Source organism: Papio anubis, unplaced genomic scaffold (genome assembly GCF_008728515.1).
Source record: "Papio anubis isolate 15944 unplaced genomic scaffold, Panubis1.0 scaffold805, whole genome shotgun sequence".
Lineage (NCBI taxonomy): Eukaryota > Metazoa > Chordata > Mammalia > Primates > Cercopithecidae > Papio > Papio anubis.
Genome location: NW_022168274.1, coordinates 1 through 15,514, shown reverse-complemented (window position 1 = coordinate 15,514; position 15,514 = coordinate 1). Strand labels below are relative to the sequence as shown.

General features: G+C 41.1%; 1 protein-coding gene across 1 annotated transcript in view; it reads right to left on the bottom strand.

Annotated features, from left to right (window-relative positions):
- LOC100998951 (serine/threonine-protein kinase DCLK2) overlaps window positions 1-8,548 on the bottom strand; it is a 29,732-nt gene extending 21,184 nt beyond the window's left edge. The window contains exons 1-3 of the mRNA XM_031662604.1: window positions 7,264-8,548; window positions 6,256-6,364; window positions 3,537-3,594 (exon numbers count right to left, since the gene is read on the bottom strand). Coding sequence (XP_031518464.1) covers window positions 3,537-3,594; window positions 6,256-6,364; window positions 7,264-7,360 — 264 coding nt within the window. The 5' untranslated portion in view covers window positions 7,361-8,548. The remainder of the gene's footprint in view (window positions 1-3,536; window positions 3,595-6,255; window positions 6,365-7,263) is intronic.
- Between the last annotated feature and the right edge of the window lie 6,966 nt (window positions 8,549-15,514).

Genomic DNA, 15,514 nt, shown 5'->3' with positions numbered 1-15,514 from the left:
AAGCTTCACACAGACAGAGGAGAAGGCAGCGTGAAGATGGACGGAGACTGGTGGGATGTGACCACAACCCAAGAATACTGCTAGTCACGGGATGCTCAGAGGCAAGGAACAGATTCCCCCCAAAACCCCCAAATGAAGCAGGGATTTTTTTACTTTCAGCCTCCTGAACTGTGAGAAAATATTTTTTGGTTGTTTTAAGCCACCAAGTTTGTGGTAATTTATTCCCACAGCCTGGGGAAATGAATACTTCCAAATATACTTCTGGATTTATGTCCTGCCCGGGCCCATGTAGATGATGGATGCAAAACTGTATACAGCAGGAAGACAAAGAAGGACCACTTCTAAGCACCAGAACAGAAAGCTCAGGGCTTTGTACACTGTGAGAATTCAATAAATATTTATTCAGCATGAAAGAGAATATTAGAACTGGAAGAATTCTTAAATTTATAAATACCCTAGCCTTCTCCAAAGCCTCTATAAATCTGGCCCCAACACAGCTCTTGTCATAATCTCCTACTGAGAAGGGCCCAACATGCTTTCTGTCCTCTGGGCCTTTGCTCAGACTGTTCTGATCACCTGGTAGGCCGCTCTTTGATTGCTGCCTACTGAAACCCTCCCTTCCCACTGTTCCTGCTCCAGCCCAAATGCTTCTTCCCCTGTAGCATCTTCGCTGGTCACCTACTTCTCTCCCACGTGCTTCCCCTGAACTCCAACATTCTTTGCAGAACTGGTATTAATATATATATTACCCTATTCTTAGCACAGTGTCTTGCAGACAGAATATGCACCAAAATTTAGGTGACTACATTAATCTAACAATGCCAGTGCATATTAAGAATGAACAAACAGAAGGCAAGAGAAAGCAAGAATGTTTCCCAAGTTCATATTACCTGAAGAAATGAATACATTGAACTCAGAGAGAGAACACAGATCAGCCAATGTACAGGCTGTGTAACCAAACAGCCCAAAATTCCACTCACAGCTCTGTCTCTGTGTGGCCTTTTGAAAGCTATTTAATCTGAGTCTGTTTCCTTATCTGTAACACTGGTGCATCTGTTTTTCAAGTCATTAAAGGTAATGTGCAAAGTTCCTATATATCCAAGCGTGGATAAATAATACATTTTAACAAACAGCAGATATTATTTTCAGCATTATTAATTTTCCGTATACAGCAGGTGGCCAATACCCCAAAATAGTGAGTGAATACTACCCCCTCAAATTAACAAAAATTCTCTATATAATTTTCTAAAAATAAAATATAATGGGAAAAATCAACTTATTTGTAACTAATCGAGTTTTAAAATTATAATTTTATACAGTCTTAATGTGGAAATAGTTGTTTAGATAAGCAAAATGTAAAACTGGAAAAAGTATTTGATCATGCATTATAAAAATAGAACGACATTCAGAGACTAGAAAAAATGAGATCCAAATGTTAGAACTCACTTATCCATTTGCCTCAGCACTTAGTGTACCAGACTAAATTTTCTGCATACAAACACCTTTTTTTTTTTCCAACCATGGAAACAGCTGTTTAAATTTTAATCAGGTAACCCACGTCCTTACCATAGCACTTTTTTTTTTTAAACTGTTTTGAAAAAAATTTTAATATCGTTCTATAGAACCTGGCTCACCAAACTATGACACATTCTGCTTAAATTGCACGCCACCACATGGAAAGCAGAACACTTACACATACGGAGAAAAGGCTATTACAGTGAAAAATAACAGTTACATTGTTAGAAGAATAAGTAAAAGCCCATCGAATTATTTAAAGAAAATTAAGGGAAAGAAAACCTCACTTATTCAAAGGAAAAGGGGCATTTTGCACAGTTTATGCTTCAGTAATTATCACAGTGTAGTTAAAAAAAAAAAAAAAAAAAGGAAATGACAAATTTGCCTCCTGGATTTTCCATTCTGGAGTTCTGAGAAGATTTTTTAAAACATTTGAGCAGAATATTCTACATTTCCTGTTAAAAAAACACTATTTTGTAGAAGTCCAATGAAGACTAGTTTAGGAGTTCCATAACTATAAAATGACAACTATCAGATCAAATCCTGCTAATTATAAATTCTAAACTCCTCTGGCAGATTAATAATGTTAGCAGTTAACATGTGTTGAATTCTTATTATATACTAGCACTTCTCTGTTTTCCATGGCTTAATTCAACCAATTTTCACAATAATCTTATGTTCTAGGGGTCGATAATAACCACATTTTAAAGGAAGAAATAGAGGGGTTAAATAAATTTTCCAAGAAGAGGCAGAGCCAGGAATACACTTTATAGAATCTGGCTTTAGAGCAGCAGTGTCCAGCATAAATATACACCATGATCCATATACAAAACTCTAACCAAGAACCACATTAAAAAGCAAGATTTTTAAAATTATAACTTAATGTATCTAAATATTTTCATTTCAACATGTGATCATATACAAAGATATTAATGAGGTATTTCACATTCTTTTTTTAGTACCAAGTCTTCAAAATCTGGTGTGTATTTTACACTTAGCAGCCTATCTCAATCCAGACTGGCTACACTGAAGTGCGTTACAGCTGCATACGACCGGTAGCTCTGGTGTTGAACGATGCAGCTCTACGGCTTGTTCTCTTGATATGCTACCACAATGGCATCTAAAAAGGTCTTTGTCATCGCTGCTATAGAATATTTATTTTTTCAAACATAGTTAAAGTATCAGTAACTGTAGCAGCATTTTATTGGTTGATCTTTTCCCAACCCCAGATAGAGAGTGGGACAGAAGAAAAAAGTTTATCTTATTGAGGAGAGGATTCTTCACAGCATCTCTGCTCATCATGCATCAGTTTCTATTCCAAATATCTTTCCAAGGATGTTTGTCCAGCCAACACCCCTGGAACACAGAGATGAGTCTCTCTTACAGGCAAATGGCAGATTTGTTTCCTGACCAGGATAATGAAAATAATATTCTCCTCTGAGGCAAAGATTGGTCAGGATTGCTAGCATCTCCTCCTAAGATTGAGAGTTTCCTAAGCTCAGAGTTCCCCAGCTATGACATAAACGCATTGTGTGTAAATCATCCAACTGGGCCCCTCTGCCTCACTGCCATGGGACTTGGGAGTTAAGGGGAACCAATGCAAGCGTGAAGTTCATGCTACCTGCTGTGCCACGAGTAACAAATTCCTTTGTCTCTGACTCAGAAATCTTGTGTTCTGCTGGCCTATATGAAGCTGGAAGGCTTTGTTAGCTTGCCAGTAAAGTCCCAGGTCCCTCACAGTTCCTGACACACCTTTTCAGTGTTGTTGGATATTAAAATAGGTATCTCCCAGAGGAAAGAATTTACATTTTCTAGTTAGGAACAAGATCAAATCAATTTCCTGTTTTAGGATTAAAGTTTCTGAAAAATAGCAGGAATAAAATAGCTTGACTGTTTTTCCCACTATTACTGGGGTCTACTCCTGCTGTGAGAGTCAAGTTCCCACTTAAATTCCTTCATCACAGTAAACACCTTACCAAGGTACTCCAGTTTCTTTTACAAAGGAGTTATGCATACTATACCTTTCCACAACATTTGGCTTTGTCTATAATCTTTAGGGCAAACTCCTTTCCAGTGGACCTATGGAATAATCAGAAGAAGACCATTTAAAGACATAAATCAGATACCATCATTCCTGTTTTCTTTCTTTTTTATACTTTAAATTTGTTTTGTTTGTTTTTTGTAGAGACGAGGTCTCATTATGTTGTGTAGGTTGTTCGTGAACTCCTGGGCTCAACTGATCCTCCTGTCTTAGCTTCCCAAAGTGCTGAGATTACAGGCGTGAGTCACCACACCTGGCCCATTCCTGTTTTCTTCTATAGCACAAACCCAGGAAGGAAAAACTTGGCTCTTCCTCTGTGCATTAAAGAAAATATCTAGTGGAGTCAGGGAACAAAGGTACTCCCAAAATTAAAAACAAAAACAAAGCCAAACTATATGTTAATTAAATATTCTTTCATGAATATTAACTATAATATTAAGTAACTCATATTTAAAGTATTTCAATTCTGTTACATAAGGGAGAGGCAAGAAATATTTTTCTATATGTAAATCTCAAAATAGTTCTCTTAGGAGACAGAATAAAGTTTTAAAAAGTGAAATTAATGAAAAATTTTATTATCAATATATTTTTATATTAGTCCATTAATGACACTAGTCTATAATTCAAAAGTGAAAAGTCCCCTGACTTTCATTATTTCTCAGCCAAAACTTCAGCTAGGATCTGATCTGGTACCATGTTAGTCACACCTTTAAATGCTCTTTCCTGGCACTAGAAAGATCATTCACATGGGTAAAAGAATCTTGATGTTATTATTTATTTATTTATTTGAGACAGAGTCTCACTCTGTCAGCCAGGCTGGAGTGCAATGGTGCAATCTCAGCTCACTGCATCCTCCTCCTCCCAGGTTCAAGCGATTCTCCCTGCCTCAGCCTCCAGAGTAGCTGGGATTACAGGCACCTGCCACCACCACCGGGCTAATTTTTGTATTTTTAGTAGAGATAGGTTTCACCATGTTGGCCGGGCTGGTCTTGAACTCCTGACCTCAGGTGATTCGCTCGCCTCGGCCTCCCAAAGTGCTGGGATTACAGGTGTGAGCCACTGGGCCCAGCCACTATTTAATTTTTAATCACTTTTAAAATAATTTAATTTGAACATGCCAAAAATGTCTTTTAGTATAGAAAAACCATTCAATAAAGAACACCACGGTAGTCGTAGAATACACTCATTCTCTCAAGCACAGCTGGATTTGCCAGGTGGTCATAGTACACACTGATGAGGCCTGGCTTGGAAGAGTCACTTGTCCTTAAACTGTTCTCCCTATAACAAAAACTAAATCCTGCCTCAGATTTCTGACCAGTCTTTAAAAGTCATACTTCAGATGTTTTACTTTGTTACTTAGGTGGCAGTCTGTGTATTAGAGCTGGGTAAAAGGACTCAGAGAACAAGGCATTACCTTTTGTACCGATGTAAGGAGCACTAAAGCTTCACTGGAGATGTAACAAAACGGAAACATTGTAGTTACCAAAACTTTCTGGAAAAGTCTCCAGAAATGATACAAATTATCACTTAGAATGGGAAGGACAGCAGCCTATAAACACCAAGACTCTAATCTGAACCAAGACTCTAATCTGACTCTTTCCTGGTTTGGAAATTGTTTATAAAAAATCTGGAATAGGCAAAACTAGGCTGATTGTGATTTTTTTTTCTTTTTTTTTGAGACAGGGTCTTGGTCTGTTACCCAGGCTGAAGTGCAATGGCACGATCTTGGCTCACTGCAACCTCCGCCTCCTAGCTTCAAGTGATTCTTGTGCCTCAGCCTCCCCAAGTAGCTGGGACTTCAGGCATGTGCTACCCAATCTGGGTTTTTTTTTGTTTGTTTTTTGTTTGTTTGTTTTTTGTAGAGATGGGGTTTCAACATGGTGGCCAGGCTGGTCTTGAACTCCTGGCCTCATGTAATCCACACACCTCAGCCTCCCAAAGTGCTGGGATTACAGGTGTGAGCCAGCCCACCAGGCCTGGCCTGATTGTGATCTTAAACAGAGTCAGAGCTCATATATCCTAAACCACTGGAATATTCCATCAAGTATTAACTGAGAGGGAGGATTACTGTGGGAATAAAGCGATTTAATACAAGTACAGACTGAGAACAACGCTTGACACAGGTAAATACAGGAGATGTTCTTAAAAACGACTTATTCTTGTCATTCCTCTCCGGCTCATGATGAGATCCTTATATATATCTCAGCCCAAATGCACATAAAACAGTTCTATACTCTATGTATATACATACTATATTCTTCCTGTAGGCACGCAAAATGGCCGATCCTGGCTGGGCACAGTCACTCACGCCTATAATTCCAGTACTTCCGTAGGCCAAGACAGGAGGATTGTTTGAAGCAAGGAGCCTAGGACCAGCCTGGCAACAAAGCAAGACCCTGTCTCTATTAAAAATTTAAAAATTAGCGGGAGGCGGAGGTGGGAGAATCATGGCACCCTGGAGATTGAGGCTGCAGTGAGCTCTGATGGTGCCACAGAACTCTAGCCTGGGTGACAGAGTGAGACTCTGCCTTTTTTTTTTTGGAAAAAAAAAAAGGGGGAAAGAAATGGCTGGTCCCAATGGCAGACTCAGGGAAAAGGAAAGAGAGACTTTCCACAAGGGCCTTTTTAAAATTAAGAATAAACTCCAAGGAAAACTGTATCTGCAGATGAACAAAGAATTATCCTCACTGTCCACTCACCTGTCTATACACTCTTTGACTACTGCAAAATTGCCATCACCAATGACCTTTCCAATTTTGTATTTCTCAAGGAGAGTTGATGACTCAGAGCATCTATTTCCATTCACACCTGCAAAAAGGATAAATGCAAATTCTAAAGAAAACATCAGCATTTTATACTGATTCCTACATATTTGTAAAATAGTAAACTGTGATGCATTTATTTCTAAATCTATGGTGAAACTAAATAAAATATCTGGGCACATTTCCTAAACAGAACACCCGAATCATCAATTTCCTTTTGACTTTGTTGGTTGAAATCAGAAACCTACAATCAATAAACCTAACAAATCCCTGAAACATCAGGTGAAATAAGTGCTGAGCCTTAGGTAAAAAGGGTATTTCACTAAAACTTATCCAACCTTTTTTGTCGATGTTCAAGAAAGGGGCAGGGGACACAAGATGACAGAAAAAGAAAAAAATAACAAAGAAAGGAGAAGAGGATGGTGGTGGGAATTTAATCTTCAAAATGTTCAAGATTTCTCTTCAAGATTTTCTAGTAGAGAAAACTCTTAAGAGCCCAGATAAGATAGATGTCTTGTTAAGGCTAATTCCTGGCTCAAAGCTTTCTCAAAAAGTATGTCAGGGGGAGGGTTAAGATCGGCCCACTTCCCACTACATGTCCCAGTGTCCAGCACACAGAAGACACCAAATCAAGAAAACACAGTTTTGTTATCTAATTGAGAGAAAGGAAATATATTTAGAAGTTGTGAGCAGATCACCACAAAAATAAAAGAAGCCCAAGTCTAAAATTTGAAGCTTCAATAGCCTAGTCAACGACAATGAGATTTTTCTTTATCTTGAAGTGACCCCCATCCCCACCTCTTACTAAGGCCAAAGGGGCTGATAGGTGATGTGATCACGTCCCTCTTTAGGAAGACTGTAATTTAGCACAAGTGAGTTTTAGGTGAGCACCAAGTTCGCGTGCATAATATCCTTTACCAAAGTAATGATCAGATTGAGAACTACCTTCAGGGCTCATGCAACGGTCAAGTTCAGGTCCACCGTTTACATTGGAAGAAGATCTGCCATGAGCAGAAACCTGCTGAAAGAGGAGAATGACCATTATTTATCAGGATAATTCACAAATCTTTAGCTAACTAATCTGTTGACACAGAAAATGCTTACAGAATGTAAAAACATGTCACAGAAACCGAGGAGGCGTTCCCTTTCTTCTCATCTCACTTCTCTCCTTACGTACATCACACTAATGCATTTCTTCCTTAGATAGTTCATTCAGATTAGACACAAGAAAAATCATCATTGTTGCCTTTTTTTGAAATTATGTTATTTTTTACTTCCATAAAAGGAATTAAAAGACTCTATGGCATCACAGCTGGACAAGATAGTTATTAGTGGCACAATAAGGCTTAGAACTATAGAGAATTCTAATGGTTCCAGGTTAAACACGTGACTCCTAGGAGTTTAATCATTTTATTTCCTCATGATAAATGATAACTGATGGACAACTGCAATTTTTCAAAATTTAACTTTTTTGTTGTTGTTTAATTTTTAGCTGCTAAAATTGGAGGCAACTCCAAATCGACAGCACTCTGTGGCAGAATGTTTAAAAAGCTACAGTGTTTAAAAACAATGTCCAGAGAAGGGACGTAAAAGGAAAGCCTAAAAGAAAATCACACCATTCTCTCTTCCATTCCCCACCCACGGCCGCCACCCTGGTCCAAGTCCTTCTCCAGCTACACTTGGCGTTGCATCAAAGGCCTCTTTAGTTACTCTCCGTCTCTCCCATTCCACATAGTATTGCCAGAGAAATTTTTCCTGAGAACAGTTGAGATATCACCTCTAGGATTAAAAAACCCCAGTGTGTCTTTGTTACCAACATAATAAGTAACTCCAAAATCTTCAGCATGGCATTCAGGCCATGATCTGTCCCCTGCCTACTTGTCTAATGTGTTTCCCACCACTCGTTCTGATGCGTTTCATACTTACAATAATTCAATTTGCTTTTATCTTTCCAAAGTTACTTAAACTTTCAAGTCTTAATTTTCTCCTCTGAAAATGGAGATAGTAGCAGTGTCCAACTCAAAGATTTGCTAGAAAATAAAAATTAGCTTATCCCTGTAAAATCACTTTGTGTCTGACATGTAACACTAACTCAATACTAGTTTATCAGTGCCTTTTTAAAAATCATCTAGCAGAGAACCGTGAAATGAGTGATTAAGAACGTGGGCTTGGTGCGGTGGTGCACACCTATAATCCCAGCACCTTGGGACGCCTTGACGGGTGAACCACCTGAGGTCAGGAGTTTGAGACCAGCCTGACCAACATGGTGAAACCCCGTCTCTACTGAAAATACAAAATCAGCCAGGTGTGGTGACGCATGCCTGTAATCCCAGCTACCTGGGAGGCTGAGGCATGAAAATAGCTTGAACCGGGAGGTGGAGGTTGCAGTGAGCTGAGATCGTACCACTGAACTCCAGTATAGGCAACAAGAGTGAAACTCCTTCTCAAAAAAAGAAAAAAAAGAATGTTTGTGAACTGTTGAATGTAAACGGCCATAAGAGCCCTTTTGCTAAATAAAAGACAGGGTCTCACTCTGTTGCCCAGGCTGGAGTGTAGTGATGCAATCTTGGCTCACTGCAGCCTCCACCTCCCAGGCTCAAGGGATCCTCCCACCTCAGTCTCCCAAGTAGCTAGGACTACAGGTATACACCACCACACCCAGCTAATTTTTGTATTTTTTGTAGAGACAGGGTCTCATTATGTTTCCCAGGCTGGTCTCAAACTCCTGGGATCAAGCCATCTGCCCGCGTCAGCCTCCCAAAGTGCTGGAATTATAGGCGTGAGCCACCATTTGGCCTGGCCAGCTAAATTCTTAATGGGAATAAAGATAAGAACATGATTTTTCTGGAAAGTCATATCTCAGAAGATAAAAAGATCTCTGCTGATCACGGCCTGCCCCAGAATAAAGTAACGGGGGAGGTGGAAAGTCAATGCTCAGGAAGCATGGTGGACAGTGACCAGTGGACCCACATGTCTAATCTCACAGCCCAGGGAAACACAGCCCCACATGGTCAGGCCACAGGCAGCCGGGTCAGGCAAGGTCACTGGGCAGGAGAACCACCTCCTCTCCCAGTACTCAGGCCTCAGGACTTTGAGCAGAGTGCAGGTCCCCACACCAACTGCTGAGGTCCTAAGACCTTTACCTGGGTCCCTGCTCTCCCCGAAGCCTGCTCGTTCAGATATCCTGAAAGCAGGTAATGGTCCTGCAACAAGTCCTGTTCTTGAGCTAATCTGGGTAAGCACTGGGTTACCGCAAGCTGATGTGTTGTCTGAGTCAAGGACACTCATCACGTCGGGAGGGGCTGAAACACAGGCATTTCTACTTCAATGTACATTTTCACGTGGATCAGTAACTAATCGAAGCGTTTATCACTTGAGTTCCTGTGGACCATTGTAATGTTCCCAATGTTTATTATGATTAAACCTTCACTCCCACCCTACCCAGATCCCCTGTACAGCTCAGCATTTACAAATCTGGCATGTGTTGGGATTTGTGGGTGACATTGAGCAGGGAAAGAGACCAGGAAACAGGACAACTGATGGAAGGCTGGTCTCCAGTGACTAAAAGACAGTGGCACCTGGGCTGAAGCCTTGAGTCTCAGAAGGAAAAGGGGGCCTTGTGGCAGGGGGAGAGGGGGAGGGGGGAGGGAGGGAAAAGGAGAGAGAGAGAGAAAGAGAGAGACAGAGAGAGAGAGAGAGAGAGAGAACACAAGAGCGAGCATGGCATGGGGCCAAGCAAAGGGCCACTTTCAAGTGTACCTAACAAAGTCTCCACTAAATACCAGGAAATGCAGCTTCTTAGCAAACAATAAGGCCAAGGACATTTTTCAAAGCTGTCAAATTAGTATTTTTTTAAAAGGTGTTAAGCCTCAAGCATTAAAACAAATAAACAATTATGTAGCGTTAACAGGGATGGCTTATCCAATTACTTAACCAAATATGCTCATTTATTTGAAAATATGCCTTTCCTAAAGAGAAGAAAAAAACATGAAAAAATAAAAGGGATAATTTTATTATAGTGCAGCTGAACAGAGAAACATAATTAGACACAGAGACAATTTTCTTTCTCCCTCTTCACTCCTCTGTAAAATCTACAGCAATGACTTGTGCTGTTTTAAGGGATAAGAAGATTAAGACACATCGTTATTACTGCTCAGATGTTTACAATCTAATGAGGAGGGACAGGTGCACCTAAACTTAAAACCATCAGTGAAACCTCTGCATTTCAGGACAGGTGCTGATGGTTACAAATGACTCTGAAGAGCCGTGAGAGGGAGCCATTTTGCTACAGCACAAATCTGAGCTTGCGTTTGAATTGCTCAGCTAGGAATTCAGTTCATCGGACCTCCCACTAATGAAGCCTGGCTTTCCAGAGGTAGAAGAAAAGCTGGGTATTCAGCAAGATCTCTGAACAGATCGCTGGCAAATATGAAGCATCTATTGTTAAATATAAGGCAAAGCATTCCCAGTGCCCTGAGAAACATGCAGACAAAGAGCAATGAAAACACAAGAAATAAAGCTATGACTTCGCACAATTCTCATCATTTCCTTTGCAAAATTTGTATATTCCCTTGTCTCCTGTAAATGAATTACTCTCTTAATGAAGCAAGAATTAAATTAGTACCAGCAAGATCAAATATGGCATTTAAGATTAAACCTGTCCCATTTCTATTGTCAAACTAACAATTTCTATTAAAATCTCTTAAAATGCTAATGAGCATTCCTGCTTCCATCAGCAACTATGATGCTGAGACAGCACAAAGAAAAGTGCCTAGATGCTGTATGCTAGCAAGGTCCTTCTCCATAAAGCATAATGGATGGCAGCATTTACAGTTTTTCAGGACACCATTCATAATTACCAATTGGTTCAGAGACAGCATTGTGTTTGACAGTGGCAAGGGGGTGGGGGATATATTTCCTAGTGAGGTCCTGATTCTGATCGGCCAAGGAGGGAGGCTGACAGGAGAGAACTTTGAAGATATTGCTGAGTGTCTTCTCTGGGATCTGGTGCCCCTGCACCACCTTGCTACTTCTCTGGCAGCAGTGGCTCCATTTTTATTAATAAGCAAGGAAGGGAAATGTGCAAGAATCCTCTTCTGCTAAAAACTTTTTTTTTTTTTTTGAGACGGAGTCTCACTTTGTCACCCAGACTGGAGTGTAGGAGCATGATCTCGGCTTATTGCAACCTCTGCCTCCTGGGTTCAAGCGATTCTCCTGCCTCAGCCTCCCAAGTAGCTGAGATTACAGGCACCCGCCACCATGCCCGGCTGATTTTTTTATATTTTTGGTAGAGACAGGGTTTCACCATTTTAGCCAGGCTGGTCTCGATCTCCTGACCTCAAGTGATCCACCTGCCTTGGACTCCCAAAGTGCTGGGATTACAGGTGTGAGCCGCCATGCCCGGCTGCTGAGAACTCTTTTAAAAAGACTTGAAAACAGAGCAGAAGACGCTTTACAGTGCTCTCAACTGCTAGCATCATTTAAAGGCATTCATGGCTGATTGCGGACATCTGATGAAGAGCAACACTCCACTTTTCTACGTTTTTAGCCAGGGAGTTATGTCAGAGGGTCCTATGTTAAACTTCTTTGATAAGCAGATTACCACAAGTTCTACAAATCTGAAGTTTAAGGAGAAATGTTAAGTACTACACTAAACTGTTTTCTGTTCTGAAATAGACAAGTCTCGAAAAAAAAGTAGCAAGAGTGATTCCTTACTGCATTATCGCATATGACTGTTGACTTGAGTATAATGCTAGCTACCCTTGTGCTATATTGGTTTTCCTCCATGTTCCTGGCTCATAACTCCCACAGCCCTTGTTATAATGTTGGGATGCTTTAGGCCTCAGAAAACAATCTCTCTGACCTTCTCCTGCCCTCCTTTCACCTGCCTAAGGCAGGACTCAAATCTGACTGCAGTCATAAGACTCTCATTCCAGAGGAGGTCCTGCCCCGTACCCTGAAGCGAGGAATGCTCTACAAAGAGGCTAAGAAAAATCAGAACAAACCGACTTTGCTGGGATTAGGTCATATCCCTTTTTGTCCAGTCGTATTTCTACAGGGTTGTCAATCATGCCTATGTAATGAAGCCTCCATAAAAATCCAAAAGGACAGGGTTGGGAACACTTCTGGATAGCTGCATATGTGGAGGTTTCTGGAGGATGGCATGCCCAGGGAGACCATGGAAGCTGTGCACGCCTTCCCCCATACCTTGCCCTATGCATCTCTTCATCTGTATCCTTTGTAACATAATATCCTTTATAATAAATTGGTAAACACTTCCCTGAGTACAGTGAAGTGTTCAGTGAAATGCAAATCAATCGAACCCAAAGAGGGGTCATGGGAACTCCAACTTGAAGCTGGTCATTCACAAGTTCCAGAGGCCCAGACTTGCCACTGGTGTCTGAAGGAGGGGGTAGTTTTGGGGACTGGGCCCTCAACCCATGGGATCTGATGCCATCTCCAGGTAGACACTGTCAGAATTGAATTGGGAGGACACCCACCTGGTACCTGCTGTAGAACGGATTACTCAGTGGTGGAATGAAACTCATCCCCCACATTTGGTCACAAAAGTCTTCTTCTGTGCTTATTGTTTTTTTGGTGTGAGAGCAGAGCAAAAACATGGTTTGAGAAAGTTTTTCCCTAACATATATATATTTTTTTAATAAAAGGACAAATGAACAGAATCTAGGAAATATTTGTCTGTAGTGAGTTTCTTGAGTGTGTTTTGGAAAATGGCATCACAATTCAAGTGGTAAATGGTCTACTATAAGGGTCAAGTCAGAAACATTTTCTTCCTTTTTTTTTGAGACACTCTGTCACCCAGGGTGGAGTGCAGTGGCGCAATCTCGGCTCACTGCAACCTCTGCCTCCCAGGTGTAAGTGATTCTCCTGCCTTGGCCTCCCAAGTAGCTGGGATTACAGGTGTGTGCCACCATGCCTGGCTAATTTTTGTATTTTTAGTAGAGATGGGGTTTCATCATGTTGGCCAGGCTGGTCTTGAACTCTTGACCTCAAGCGATCCACCCGCCTCGACCTTCCAAAGTGCTGAGTTTACAGGTGTGAGCCATCGCGCCCGGCAGGTCAGAAACATTTTCTATGAAGGACCAGAAAGTAACATTTTAGGCTTTGTGGGTCACAGGTTCTCTGTGGCAACTCTTTGGCTCTGCTGCTGGAGTATGAAAGCGGTCATATGTGAACAGATGAGCATGGAGATGCTCCAATAACATTTATTCAGAAGAACAGGTGATTGGCTGAATTTGGGCAGCAGGTAAACTCCTGGTCAGCAAGAACCTTCTTAGGAAAGCTTTTCCTCCAAGATAATTCTTGTACTTTTAAACTCTAGAACAGAACAACCTTCAGGGTATGGTTGTTGCTATAAAGCAGCCATTCTCTTTCCTCACATCTTAGAATCACATAGGAAGATTTGAAAAATTCTATTGTCAATCTGAATCCCAAATTAATTAAAGAATCCCAGGTACCAGGATTTTTTAAAAGCTCCGCAGATGATCCAACATGCAGCCAAGGTTGAGAACATCAGTGGAGGATGTTTCTGGCAGCAATTTTAATGAACTGTTCGGCTACCATAATCTCTGTAGGTTCACTCTGTCACTCTAACCACTGCAAGTCATCTATAGCCAAACAACCTTGCCTTTGTAAGAAAAGGAAACAGGACACCCATATGGTTTATTGAATCCTACTTTGTACCAAGTCATGAAGTGAGTATTTTGCATTGAATGAGTTAGGCATGATCATCATCTCCATTGATCTGTGAAGAAATCAGAGCTCAGAGAGGGTATGTAACTAGCCCATCACCACAGCAAACGTGGAACCAGAATCCAAACCCAGGCCTGACTCCAGAGCCCAAGCTTCTTGGCAATTCTCACACTGTCCTATCCTCTAAGATTATGAGAAAAGTCCTGCAAGCCTATTAAACCAACTAAAGGAAGTCACCCAATTCTAGACTTGCTGATCAAAATATACACTATGGTATATTTAGAACATGTTTTATGATTATATAATTATAGTAACATTCCTGTAATTCAGTCACATGATATACAAATTGATAAATTCACAGCCTTTCCTCACATAGAATTTAAGGTAAATTTTTTCTTTAAAAAATAATTCTGAAGTATACTGAATTAAAAAAATACACTAGATAGTACCTGTAAATAGATTTGCATCATTGGCATTTTTGTGGGTTTTTTAAACATTAGGAACATCGTTTCCATTAACGAGAATGAAATCCAATGTAAAGTATTATAAATGCTGAATTAGGAATGTATTCAAGAACAGAAACCTTTATTATTTTCATATTGGATTTCTGATAATTTGAAATACTTCAGTATGAGTAATGAGATATGAAAACAATCGGAATTAGCACCCAGAGGCTGGTAACACAGCCTGCATGGTTAGACTTGGTTTTGTTTGGCAAAAACAGTGGCACTTGAGACTTGTGGTTGGTTAACAATGGTAAACAGAATCCACTGTCTGTACATGAATATGGTTTAATACAACAGACAGCTCTACAGTCTATCAAAGGGGTAGCATGGAACGCAACTCCTGCTGTCCTGTTCTTCCAAAGACAGACACCACCACAGCTGACTACATGGCCTGTCAAAACCAGCAGAGAATCTCATCGCACCCCTCTGAGTAAGCCTTTCGAGTAAGGTGTTGGCTTACCGGATTCTTACTGGATTGTGACCAACAGACAGGTGGTGTGACTATGCCTACTTGCTAAAAATACCTGCATGCTTTCACTGTGAGGTTTCACTGATTTCTAGGATGCCAGAGTGATGAGAGAGGTGCCTGCCTCTTCAGTTATAACTATGGAGGCTACTACAAGCAGCCACGATGACAATCTCTAAGTCTTTTTTTTTTTTTGAGACGGAGTCTCGCTCTGTCACCCAGGCTGGAGTGCAGTGGCCGGATCTCAGCTCACTGCAAGCTCCGCCTCCCGGGTTCACGCCATTCTCCTGCCTCAGCCTCCCGAGTAGCTGGGACTACAGGCACGTCTGCCGCCACGCCCGGCTAATTATTTGTATTTTTAGTATTTTCGGGGGCTTTTCCGTGTTAGCCACGATCTGTCGCCCAGGCTGGAGTGCGGTGGTGCGATCTCGGCTCACTGCAAGCTCCGCCTCCCGGGTTCACGCCATTCTCCTGCCTCAGCCTCCCGAGTAGCTGGGACTACAGGCGCCCA